Genomic DNA, 12825 nt, shown 5'->3' with positions numbered 1-12825 from the left:
CTTATCTGTATTGGCAAACTTCCTCACTCCCCTTTCACAAATCCTGAACATACCACTGGTTCATCCTGAGATTTTTAGAAATTAATTTCATCATAGGTAAAAGAAAGCACAATTCTAACATCTTTTATATTATTTGACATGCTTATCTCCACTCCAATTCTTTCTGATTTATTCCTGCAGCTAAGATTTCAAATCTAAACTATGCCAAATATTTTAAAATTCAGGTTTCTATTAGTAGCACCTTATTAATACATTTTAAAATTCTGTTAATAGGTTCATCTCATATTTCTTTGGAAATCCTAGCCATATTAACACCTGATGGCCTTTGTGCCTGGATAACAAAAACACAAAGTGCACATAACTGAAGGAGTGACAGTTTCAACACTTCACAATTCCAGCCATACCTTATATTTGAATATCATTACATCAACTCCACTCAGAACAAGCACAACTCTTAACAATAATTTCCAATATAGCATAGACGCTTTGTAATTAATGCCTCAGTTATGCAGTGTCCATGATTTAAGTCAATTACCAATAAATACACAATGTCTTTGAATTAATCTCTTCAAATATAGACCCTTCAAAACTACAATAAAAAAACACCTAAAACAATGCCAACTGGCTCATTTTCTTTTCCAGCAAATGGCTGTAAAAAGTGTGCAATTTTTAGGTTCTACTCTTGGACCCATAGACCAGAAGGAAACTGCATTTCTGTCGAAGGATGTAAATTTGAATTTAATCAATGCTTCCAGATGTGCCAAGAGAAGGGAAGTTACTGTGGGTAAGACTTTCTCTGGCATGAATCTCTATGTTCACTATTTCTGATGAAATCAGAATACATTCTTGGAGAGAACCTTGATGACTTTGCTAAAAATAGGTGAACATAGGCAAAGTTGCCACAATGTTTAGGAAACTGTCAACACATTGGCATCAGAAGAAATCGCACCCCCCCTTTTTTTTCTACTGTCCCATTGATCATTAATTGCAGCAGTTTCCATGTATATTTGCCCTTTATATTAACAGAGTTTTAGAAAATATTCGTCCAAATTCACGCATGCTTATAATTTAACATGTTGCCTATAATTCTCCATATTATTATGGTGCATACTGAGCAAATTTGGCATAACATATACAAGGCCTTAAAACAATAAACACATTTATGACGACATTGCAAGTGCACAGAACTCAAAATATTTTCTCTTTCTTTTGAAAAATTAATTCTGATTCGAAAATACACCCAAAAAGCTATTCAGTATATCTAAAAATTACTACGTTTTAAGCAACAAAGAAAGAATGAGTGAAAGGCTAAAGGAATCGATAGTCAAAAATCATCTGCTGCTGTTTTTCAAAATCAAATGTTAATTAAATATAAGAAGGGGCACAGGATATTAACTCATGGAAAACTGTACAAGATATGGCTTTCTATAAATAAATTAACACTTTCATGAGATTCTGACAAGGCATCTGGTGCATGCAATTTCTCTTTCTATGGACTTTGTTACAGTTAAAAATGTCGCCAGAAGAATAAATCATGACCTTCTCGGGAGCCTGTAAGGGACTTGATCTAAAAGTCCAATTGAGAAAGAGCCTCGGTTTTCCTAAGTAAGCAATGGAGCCAAGTAACCTCGCACACCGCCGGCGCATATCAGAAAATCAAGTGTGACCAGAACTATGGGACAGAAAATCAAGGGCAAATGTGCCTGCAGTTTTCCAATATGTGCTGGTGGGAGGCAAGATTCCTCCTTGTTGGTGCATACCCAGAAAAGTACCACCTAAATTACATGTAAAAAAATGCAAGACTACTTCTAAAATCATTCATTGTGGGGGAAAAAAGCCTGGAAACTTACATGCAAACTGAAACTTTACTTCTTTGCTCACGATTGTGCCAAACAAATTTGTTGCAAAGCACTGGTAGGTTCCATAATCTTGGGTCCTAACTGGGTTGCTGATCACCAGACTGCCATCAACTGAACTATAGCGGTAATTGTTGCTTATGTCAATGTCTGTGCCGTTTCTTTGCCACCTGCAAGACACAAAATGCAAGAAAATTTTCAATTATGCTGTTACAAATCTCAATGTTTCAACACGTACATGAATATGGGTGAATAATAAATTGCTTTTAATTTTAAAATGTTGAAGCAAAGAGGTTTATGCAACAAAGCTAAGTAGGAGTGAAATTACTAAATTTAATACTAATACATTTACATGTCTTAGATTTCATTGAGGTTTCAATCTTCAAACAAAGATTTGTTTTATTTTGCACCTTGCTCCAACAACCTCACTAAACATTGGATCTTGCTTTCCAGTCACTGATTACGAGCTTTCAAAATGAGCCCTGTAACTAAAATGGAAGTGAAGTGTTTCTCAATTGCACATTATTTGGCACCAGTCTTCTATTGAACAGTTCCTTTCAAGTGCAAGATTGCAACAATACAAGCACGTAGAAAAAATGGTTTTCCAGGCATGTTATATTTACCGTCTCTACATAATCAATGCAGCTGCAGCCAATCCTTTGTCTTCATTTTCACTCTGTGGTTCTCTCAACAGAAATCTTTGCAGCTTGTTTGTTTACCTCAAAATTTGCTGCAAATGTCTGAAAATGCCTGTTGCTGAGTCACAGTTGGCAACTTATATTGATGTATAAGATCATGTATAAGATTGATGTAACCAGAAGTCCCTTTTTTAAAACCATATCATGAACCAAGCATGAGGAATACTTCAAACAAAATGAGCTTCACCATAACACTTAAGCTTTTTGAATTCTTAACATGTATTCAAAAACACCATCCTGTAAACATAGCTATCATGCAGGCCCCAACCTGCCAAAGCTGAGGCACACATTATTTTGCCTCATGAAAATTAAAACTTAAAATTGTGGCTGGGAAGAAAAGAGGGCCTATCACAAGGAATTGTCAAGCCCCTGACTGGAAAGACATTTGCATGCCAGCAGACAGTATTGGAACAAAGGACCCAGTCCCTGATTCTCCAATACACAGAAGACCTGGTCAGGCCAGTTTAGTCACATGACTAACTGGCTTTTTTTTTTAACTTGCCACAGAGTGTTTGAAAGGCAGGAAGCTCTTTGCTCCTGGACTGAAAAGATCTCTCCCCTGTCTGCTTTCATCTCTTTCTCACAGAACTGAAGACCTAATGAGGACCTCAAGAGAGAAAAGTTTCCTACAGTAAAAAAGGTTCAAGGTTGAAGAGTCACTACTTGAAACATTAACTCTGCTTCTCTCTTCACAGATGCTGCCAGACCTGCTGAGTATTTCCAGAATTTCTTGTCTTTATTTCAGATTTCCAGCATCTGCAGTATTTTGCTTTTATTTTAAGTTTAAGAAGAATACTGGGCCCCAACAAAAAGCAAGACTATTTACAAAGGGGCTACAGTGAGCTCGAAGCACAGTAAGCAAGAAACTCTTCTGATTGCCTGAAACCTCTCTATTTTATCTTTCTTCTGCTCTTTTCTGTCCCGATTTGATGTGTGTATCGTTTGTACATGTTAGCGTGAGCGCGTCGTATATCCGTAGGTGTTTACCGAATTAGTTTAAGTTTTAATAACTTTCACTTTTTTTTCTTTAAACCTAAGGAAACCTGTTTGTCTTCATTTCATTGCCTTATAATTGGAAAGTGGTGAACAAGGATTTACCAAGCGGGAGCTAAAAACACAGTGTGTTTAAAGAACATAAACCCTGTTGCAATAAGACCAGGTGAAGGCTAAAATGGACCCCTAGGCACCTTTCTCACCTGGTCGTAGCAGAAATTTGGGTGCTAGCATCTAGAATTTTACCCACAGACCAACGAGAGAAATTGGAAGTGAGAAGCCAAATTGTTCCCAAGCAAAAATAAAGAGCAACATTTTATTAAAGGTTTTCTTGTGGTTGTGTGTGATTGAATACTAACATGTCTGCGACTGAAGTTACTAGCTCTCCAAGCCAGGGTGAAGTAACTTGGGATAAGTTAAAAACTCTGTCTATGGAGGAGTTGAGAAAAATGGCTGAGCGATGTGGAATCACTGTACGTGGCAAGGCTAGGATGTCTGAGCTCCTAAGGATAGTGGCCAACCATTTTTCCCTTGAATCTGAAGAGGTAGAAGCAGTGTTAGGAGCAGACCCAGATAGGGTACTGCTAGCAAAGATACAACTGGAACAAAGGAAACTTGAATGAGAAAACAGGGAAAGAGAAAGAGAGAGAGACAGGAGAGGGAGAAAGATAGAGCCTTCTAAAGGAATGGAACGAGTAAGAAAGATCCTTCCAGAAGGAGCAGAAAGAGAAAGAGAGAGCCTTCCAAAAGGAACGTGAACAAAATGAATGACAGGAGAAGGAACAAGAGAGAGAGGAGAGAGAAAGAGAAAGAGAAAGAATATTCCAGAAAGAATGTGAAGAGAGAGAGCTGAAGTGCTTTAGTTAGCTAGGGGGCTACAGAGTAACCCCAGTGAAAGCATGGCCAATATGGGGGAGCAGAATTCAGAGCTGGGTAAAAAAATGCTAAAACGCACTCAATTAATTCCAAAGTTCAATGAGGAAGATGTGGAAATGTTTTTTGTGTCCTTTGAGAAACTGGCAAGGCAGCTAAAATGGCCAGCTCAGACCTAGTCTCTCTTATTGCAAAGCAAACTAACTGGAAAAGCCCATGAGGTTTATTTCTTGTTGCCAGATCCCAGTTAATCAAATTATGAATTGACCAAAAGTGCTATCCTTGGAGCATATGAATTAGTACCCGAAGTCTACCGCCAAACGTTTAGAACCCTCAAAAAGCAAGCAAATCAAATCTATCTGGAGTTTGAAAGAAGTAAGCAGCTGACTTTTGACCAGTGGCTGAGGGCTCTTAAAATACAGCTCAGCTATGAGACTCTCAGAAAAGTAATTCTGTTAAAGGATTTTAAAAACTCTCTCCCATTCTCAATAAAGACCCATGTTGAGGAGCAGCAGGTTCAGGGAGCCTGGCAAGCGCCTGTGCTGGCTGATGACTTTGCTTTAATTTATAGGTCAGTTTTCCAGGGTAGAACCTTCCCTAATCACTCCCACAAATCCAAAAAGGACAAAGGGTGGGAAGGTGATAAAAGCCCAGGCAATCCTGGGAGAGAAAGGAAAGCAGGAGACACAGGGAGCCCTCCTCCAGCCAAAATAGAAGGCGCTGTGAGCAAGATCGAGACCCGGAGACCTGTGCACTTTCATTGTTATAAAGCAGGGCATTTAAAGGCTGACTGCTGGAAACTAAAGGGAAAACCAGAAGGGTTAATCATGGCACACCTGCTCAGTGAAGACAGGACCCCAATGGAAAACACAAAACAAGCTGTGGCTTTAACTGCAGTAAGAGTACAACTCAGGAATCTTACTACGGCCAGTGCAGGAAAAGTTAATAGGATTCCTGAAGGCCATCAGGGTTTTGTGTCTGAAGGGAAAGTATCCCTTCGAGTGGAGCAAGCAAGTCCAGAGTGATTTTTAGGGGCACAGGGGCCACTAGATCTCTTTTACTGGGAAAAGGCCTGACCTTTCTCCCAGAGAGTGCAGTGAAGACCAAAATGGTGGTAAATGGTATGGTAGGGCAGTGTATTCCTGTACCTGTATACCGGATACACCTGGAGTGCAACCTAGTTTCGGGACCGGTAACTGTAGGGATTGTCCCTAGTTTGCTTGAGAACGGCGTTGACCTGCTCCTAGGTAATGATCTGGGGGTCAAGGTGGTAGCCCTCCCAGTAGTGAAAGAAAGACTGCAGAATATCAGAGAGAGAGAGCAGTGAGAGGAGACGGTCCCCTGCAGTGTCCCTGAATATGTAGTGGGTCAGGCCATGATCAAACCAGCTCCCCCAGAGGAGACTGCATTGGCACTGCAGGCAGATGACCATGAGGTCTGCCTGTCCAAGACTTTCTTTGGAAAGTTAGGAGACCCAGGGAATTAATTAAATGGATTTTCCCGAGCTGAGGCTCAGCGAGCCGACCCAGTATTGAGGGTTAGCACAGGCTGCCCAGTCTGAGCATGAAGCAGAGGGAGTCCCTGATTGATACTATTTAAAGAATGAGGTACTGATGAGGAAATGGAGTTCTCCTCATAGACCTCAGGGCAAGGAGTGGACAATAGTTCACCAGTTATTGGTGCCGCAGAGGGACCGGGGAGAAATATAAAGAAGGGCCCATGAGACTACAGTGGCTGTACATGCTGATATACAGAAGACCAAAGCCCACAGAAGACGGCAGTTTGATTGGCCAAAACGCCACAAAGATATGGTGGAATACTGCAGGAGTTGCCACATGTGCCAGGTTGAGGGGAAACCCCAACCGACAGCGAAACCTGCACCCCTAAGTCCTGTACTGGTGTTAAGAGGACCCTCCAGCAGAGGGCTGGTGAACTGTAAGGGACTCCAGCTGAGAACAAAGGGGAGATTAACAAACAATCCTCCCCCGCAGACAGAGAAAAAGGGAACCACCCATCCCCTGAAGTCAAAAGCCTTTGCATCTCAAAGACCCTAGGCAGTCAAGACAATGGGCAAACAGAAAAAAAGCTTCCCCAAAGAACCACGTAGCTACTGAGATGCCAAAAAAGTTGAAATTAAAGCAGCACTGGCACCCAGAAAAGACAACTTTAATAGGCTTTAAGATTGATGAATGAATGGAAATGAATGCGAGAAATGCATGGTTTTTCTTTCTGTATCTTATATTTCTCTCAAACTCTGTAATGAAATGCGCCATTGCATTGCATTTCATTCCCCGAGGTGTGGAGGTGTCATGCAGGCCCCAACCTGCGAAGACTGAGGCACACATTATTTCACCACATGAACATTAAAACTTAAAATTGTGGCTGGGAAGAAAAGAGGGCCTATCACAAGGAATTGCTAAGCCCCTGACTGGAAAGATATTTGCATGCTGGAAGACTGTGTTGGAACAAAGGACCCAGTCCCTGCTTCTCCAATGCACAGAAGACCTGGTCAGGCCAATTTAGTCACATGACTAACTGGCTTTTTTTTTTAACTTGCCACAGAGTATTTGAAAGGCAGAAAGCTCTTTGCTCCTGGACTGAAAAGACCTCTCTCCTGTCTGCTCTCATCGCTTTCTCACGGAACTGAAGACCCACTGAAGACACATGAATCCTAAGAGAGAAAAGTCTCCTACAGTGAATAAGGTTTAAGAAGAATACTGGGCCCCAACGAAAAGCAAGGCTACTTACAAAGAGACTACAGTGAGCTCGAAGCACAGTAAACAAGAAACTCTTCTGATTGCCTCAAACCTCTCTACTTTATTTTTCTTCTGCTCTTTTCTGTCTTTATTTGCATGTGTGTATCGCGTGTGCATGCTAGCTTGAGCGCATCGTATATCATAGGCGTTTACCGAATTAGAGTTTGAGTTTAAGTTTCAATAAATTTCACTTTTCTTCTTTAAACCTAAGTAAGCCTGTTTGTGCTCATTTCTTTGCCTTATAATTGGAAAGCAGTGAACAAGGAAACACCAAGGGGGAGCTCAAAACACACAGTGTGTTTAAAAACATAAAACCTGTTACAATAAGACCAGGTGAAAGCGAAAAGGGACCCCTGGACACCTTTCTCACCTGGTTGTAACATAGCTCTACTCAACTATTACAGGTTCCTTCCATGCACTACGCACCACAATACAAAGCTAGAAGACTAGAAATTAATAGTTCATTGCTCACCTCGTCATTTTGCACTTGGAAAGTGAGGGAGTAGATTCCAATCCATAAAAGAAGTGCAATTAAGGATGTCACATTTTAAAGTTGCTAAGATGGCTATGTTTGGATTGCCAATAACTGCTACACTGACTTAATCGAATTGGGACCAGCCTATTTATGGTTTAAATATTCATTTGTGCGACATAGACCAAGGTACATTTTCTGATACTGAATTCAGATAGTTGTCAGAATTTTCCAGGCCCTATAGGAATGGGCTGTGCAGAGTGGGGGGTTGGGGGCAGATTTTCAGAATGAAAGACGTTGGAATGGAAGTCCGTGTCTTTACATCAGAACCAGATATTACAAGGGGCGACAGCACGATGGGAGGACATCACAACGCGACATGGCAAAAAGGTAATTCAGGCAATTAAATTACCAATTGAAAATTATGTCAAGGTTTTTTTCTATTTTCCAGAAAGTGCATGGGAACCACAGGGCTTCAGAGCACTGCCACATATATGAAGCCGCAAGCAAGTGAGAGGTCAGTGCTAGCTTCATTCAGCAGCCATTGAGTGAGCCAGCGTGGGTTGGCAGGAAGGATGGAGAAGCATGGGCATCGAATATTACTGTCAGGAGTGGAGGCAAAGGTCCCAGTACTGCAGGGGCGTTCCACCAGAGTGCCATCTGGGAACTGGCACTTGTGTGGATTAAACAGGGAGGAAGAGGGCGTGGAATAGGGTCTGTGGAGGAGGTGTCTGAGTAAGAGGCCCTGAAAACTAACAGTGCTCACCTGCTAAAGAAACATAGAAACATAGAAAATAGGAGCAGGAGTAGGCCCTTCGGCCCTACGAGCCTGCTCCGCCATTCATTATGATCATGGATGATCATGCAACTCAGTTACCTGTTCCTGCTTTCACCCGATACCCTTTGATCCCTTTAGACCCAAGAGCTATATCTAACTCCTTCTTGAAAACATACAATGTTTTGGCCTCAACTGCTTTCTGTGGTAGTGAATTTCATCGGCTCACCACTCTCTGGGTGAAGAAATTTCTCCTCATCTCAGTCCTGAAAGGTTTACCCCATATCCTTAGACTATGACCCCTGGTTCTGGACTCACCCACCATCGGGAGCATCCTTCCTGCATCTATCCTGTCAAGTCCTGTTAGACTTTTATAGGTTTCTATGAGATCCCCCCCCACTCTTCTAAACTCCGGCAAATATAAGCATAACCAACTCCATCTCTCCTCATATGTCAGACCAGCCATCCCAGGAAACAGTCTGGTAAACCTTCGCTGCACTCCCTCAATAGCAAGAACATCCTTCCTCAGATAAGGATAACAAAACAGCACACAATATTCCAGATGTGGTCTCACCAAGGCCCTGCATAATTGCAGCAAGACATCCCTGCTCCTGTACTCGAATCCTCTCGCTCTGAAGGCAAACATACCATTTGCCTTTTTTACTGCCTGTTGCACCTGCATGCTTACCTTCAGCGACTGCATATTACCCTCTCTCAGTTTATAGCTGTTCAGATAATAGTCTGCCTTCCTGTTTTTGCTACCAAAGTGTATAACTTCACATTAATCCACATTATACTGCATCTGCCATGCATTAGCCCACTCATTCAGCTTGTCCAAATCACCCTGAAGCCTCTCTGCATCCTCCTCACAACTCACCCTCCCACCCAGTTTTGTGTCATCTGCACATTTGGAGATATTACATTTGGTTTCCTCATCTAAATCATTAATATATATTGTGAATAGCTGGGGTCCCAGCCACGATCCCTGCGGTACCCCACTAGTCACTGCCTGCCATTCAGAAAAAGACCCATTTATCCCTACTCTTTGTTTCCTGTCTGCCAACCAATTTTCTATCCATCACAATACACTACCCCCAATCCCATGCACTTTAATTTTACACGCTAATCTCTTATGTGGGACTTTGTCGAAAGCCTACTGAAAGTCCAAATAAACCACATCCACTGGCTCGCCCTCAACAACTCTACGAGTTACATCCTCAAAGAATTCTCGTAGATTTGTCAAGCATGATTTCCCTTTCGTAAATCCATGCTGATTCTGCCTGATTCTACCACTGTTCTCTAAGTGCTCTGCTATAAAATCTTTGATTATGGACTCTAGAATTTTCCCCACTACTGACGTCAGACTGACTGGTCTATAATTCCCCGCTTTCTCTCTACCTCCCTTTTTAAATAGTGGGGTTACATTAGCTACCCTCCAATCTGTAGGAACTGTTCCAGAGTCTATAGAATCTTGGAAGATGACCACCAATGCATCCACTATTTCTAGAGCCACTTCCTTAAGTACTCTGGGATGCATACAATCAGGCCCTGGGGATTTATCGGCCTTCAATCCCATCAATTTCCCCAACACCATTTCTCTAGTAATACTACTTATACTGATTTCCTTAGTTCCTCTCGCTCACTAAGTCATGTTTCCCCCAACATTTCTGGTATGATATTTGTGTCCTCCTTTGTGAAGACAGAATAAATGTCCCTGTTTCTGACTGTAAGGGACCTACATTTGTCTTCACCAATCTTTTACTCTTCACGTACCTATAGAAACTTTTACTGTCAGTTTTTATGTTCCCCGCAAGCTTGCTCTTGTACTCTATTTTCCCCTTCTTAATCAATCCTTTGGTCCTCCTTTGCTGAATTCTTAACTGCTCCCAATCCTCAGGTCTGTTATTTTTCTGGCAAATCTATATGCCTCTTCCTTGGATCTAATGCTATCTTTAATTTCCCTTGTGAGCCATGGTTTGGCTCCCTTTCCCGTTTTACTTTTGCGCCAGACAGGGATAAATAATTGTTGCAGTTTATCCATGCGCTCTTTAAATGTTTGCCATTGCCTATCCCCATCATACCTTTAAGTAACGTTTCCCAATCCATCTTAGCCAACTCACGCCTCATATCTTCGTGGTTTCCTTTACTAAGATTCAGGACCCTTGTCTCAGAATCAACTACGTCACTCTCCATCTTGATGAAGAATTCTATCATATTATGGTCGCTCGTCCCCAAAGGGTCTCGCACCACTAGATTGTCAATTATTCCTCTCTCATTACACAATACCCAGTCTAGGATGGCCTGTTCTCTTGTTGGTTCCTCAACGTATTGGTCCAGAAAATCATCCCATATACACTCCAAGAATTCCTCCTCGACAGTATTGTGACGAATTTGATTTGCCCAATCTATATGCAGATGAAAGTCACCCATAATTACAGATGTTCCTTTATCGCATGCGGCTCTAATTTCCTGTTTAATGCCATTCCCAACATCACCACTACAGTATCCAAAGCAGTATATCTGTTTTGCAGGGGAATAGCCACAGGAGATTCCTGAACTGCCTGCCTCGTCCTCTTGCTCTGCCTGGTGGTCATCCATTCCCATCCTGCCTGTGAAGTCTGAGCCTGCGGTGTGACCACCTCTCTATACGTGCTATCCACAATACTCTCCGCCTTGTGGAAGCTCCACAGTGTTCCCAGCTGCCGCTCCAGCTCCAAAACCCAGGCTTCCAGGAGCTGCAGCTGGAGACACTTCCTGCACACATGCTGGTCCTGGGAAATGTTCACGGCTTCCAACATGGAGCAGGAGGAGCACACCACAGCTTTGAGCTCTCCTGCCATGACTTAACCCTTTAAATTAACCTTTTGGAAGATCTTAATGTCAAATAATTTCAGTTACTCTAGGGCCCTTCTTCCCTGGTCCTCATTAGTACAGAACTCCCTAAAAAAACACTACTTACTATATATGAAATAAACTGTAAACATTTCTCACCTCAGAAACATACCCAGCTATTTAGAGCTATTCCCTAACATCAGTGACTCACCAACAAATCACCTTGCAGCTTTCCTGTGACGTCACTGTTTTCTCTTTTTTTTTCAAAACTCCGGCTCGTCTGAAGAGGTCCGACTGCTCTCCGCTCCTGAAGGTAAGTGAAGGCCCCGAACCTCGCGCTGGATTTATCTGCTCCTGGTTCTGGTTGTTTCCATACAGGTCCGACTGCTCTCCTCTCCTGAAGGTAAGTGAAGGCCCCGAGCCTCATGCTGGATTTATCCGCTCCTTGTTCTATGGACAGAGTTCACTAAGAAGGGGGGCCTCTAGTGAGGAGCAGAAGAGACGGAGAGAGTTGCAGCCACAGGCAGCAGGACAACAGTCACCACAGGGCCAACAGGAGTGCCAGACTCAGTTGGGGACACAGGAGAAGGGCACAGAGGGGAACACAAGCAGCAGAGGGTCTGTGCACAATCTTAGATCTGTGCACCATGATGGTGGATGAGCTGAGCCCCAGTGGAGTTGGTCATTGTGGCGCTGAACGTCTATGCCTCCAGTTCATTCCAGGGATCCACTGGAAATATATGTAGGATCTCCCAGTCTATGGCACATTGATGCATTAAGATGGTGACTGATGCCCTTTTCAGGAAGGCTAGTCAATACATCCAGTATCACACTGATCTGGACAGTTAAGTTGAGAGAGCCATTGGTTTCGGGACCATCACTGGATCTCCTCAGGTGCAGGGTGTCATCAACTGATGCATGTGGTCACTAAGACTCCCATCAAAAGGAAGGGCTTCCACTCGCTCATTGTCCAACTGGTCTGCAACCACCACAAATGGATCCTGCAGGTTTGTGCACGGTACCATGTAAACAGCCACACATACATACTCAGGCACTCTCAGGTGCACAAGCTTTCCACTCGCCCCCAGGTGTCTTCAAGGATGGATTCTGGGAGGCAAGTGCTACCCACTAAATACAGGGCTACTTACTCCTGTGAAGACCCTAAGCACGGATGCAGAGGAAAGGTACAACATATACCATGGAGTAATCCGAGAGACCATCGAGCAGGCCATAGGTCTCTTGAAGATGCAATTTAGGTGCCTGGATTGATCCGGTGGCACCCTTCAATATGACCCAGCAAGGGTCTCACATATTGTGGAAGTCTTCTGTGCTCTACAAAACCTGGCGCTGCAGAGGGCGGAGGCATTAAACAATACGGATATAGTGGATCATGATGCCTCCTCACATGATGAGAATGTGGAGGAAGCTGCATCATGAAGGATCCCAGGGACCACAGAAAAGGTGCAATGACATACACACAAGGGAGGCTCGGGACACGCCAATACAGACACATTTCAGATGACTTTCGCTACCTGATCCTCCATTTCAATAAAGCTTCACCTTTCTGCTG

General features: G+C 42.9%; 1 protein-coding gene across 3 annotated transcripts in view; it reads right to left on the bottom strand.

Annotated features, from left to right (window-relative positions):
• The window catches only part of LOC137380015 (contactin-4-like), a 1659092-nt gene that overhangs the window by 1173169 nt on the left and 473098 nt on the right, over positions 1-12825 (bottom strand). For all 3 annotated transcript variants that reach the window (XM_068051491.1, XM_068051492.1, XM_068051493.1), the window contains exon 4: positions 1851-2026. In XM_068051491.1, the coding sequence (XP_067907592.1) occupies positions 1851-2026 (176 nt within the window). The remainder of the gene's footprint in view (positions 1-1850; positions 2027-12825) is intronic.

Source organism: Heterodontus francisci, chromosome 19 (genome assembly GCF_036365525.1).
Source record: "Heterodontus francisci isolate sHetFra1 chromosome 19, sHetFra1.hap1, whole genome shotgun sequence".
Taxonomy (NCBI): Eukaryota; Metazoa; Chordata; class Chondrichthyes; order Heterodontiformes; family Heterodontidae; genus Heterodontus; species Heterodontus francisci.
This window is presented reverse-complemented; position numbering and strand designations above follow the sequence as displayed.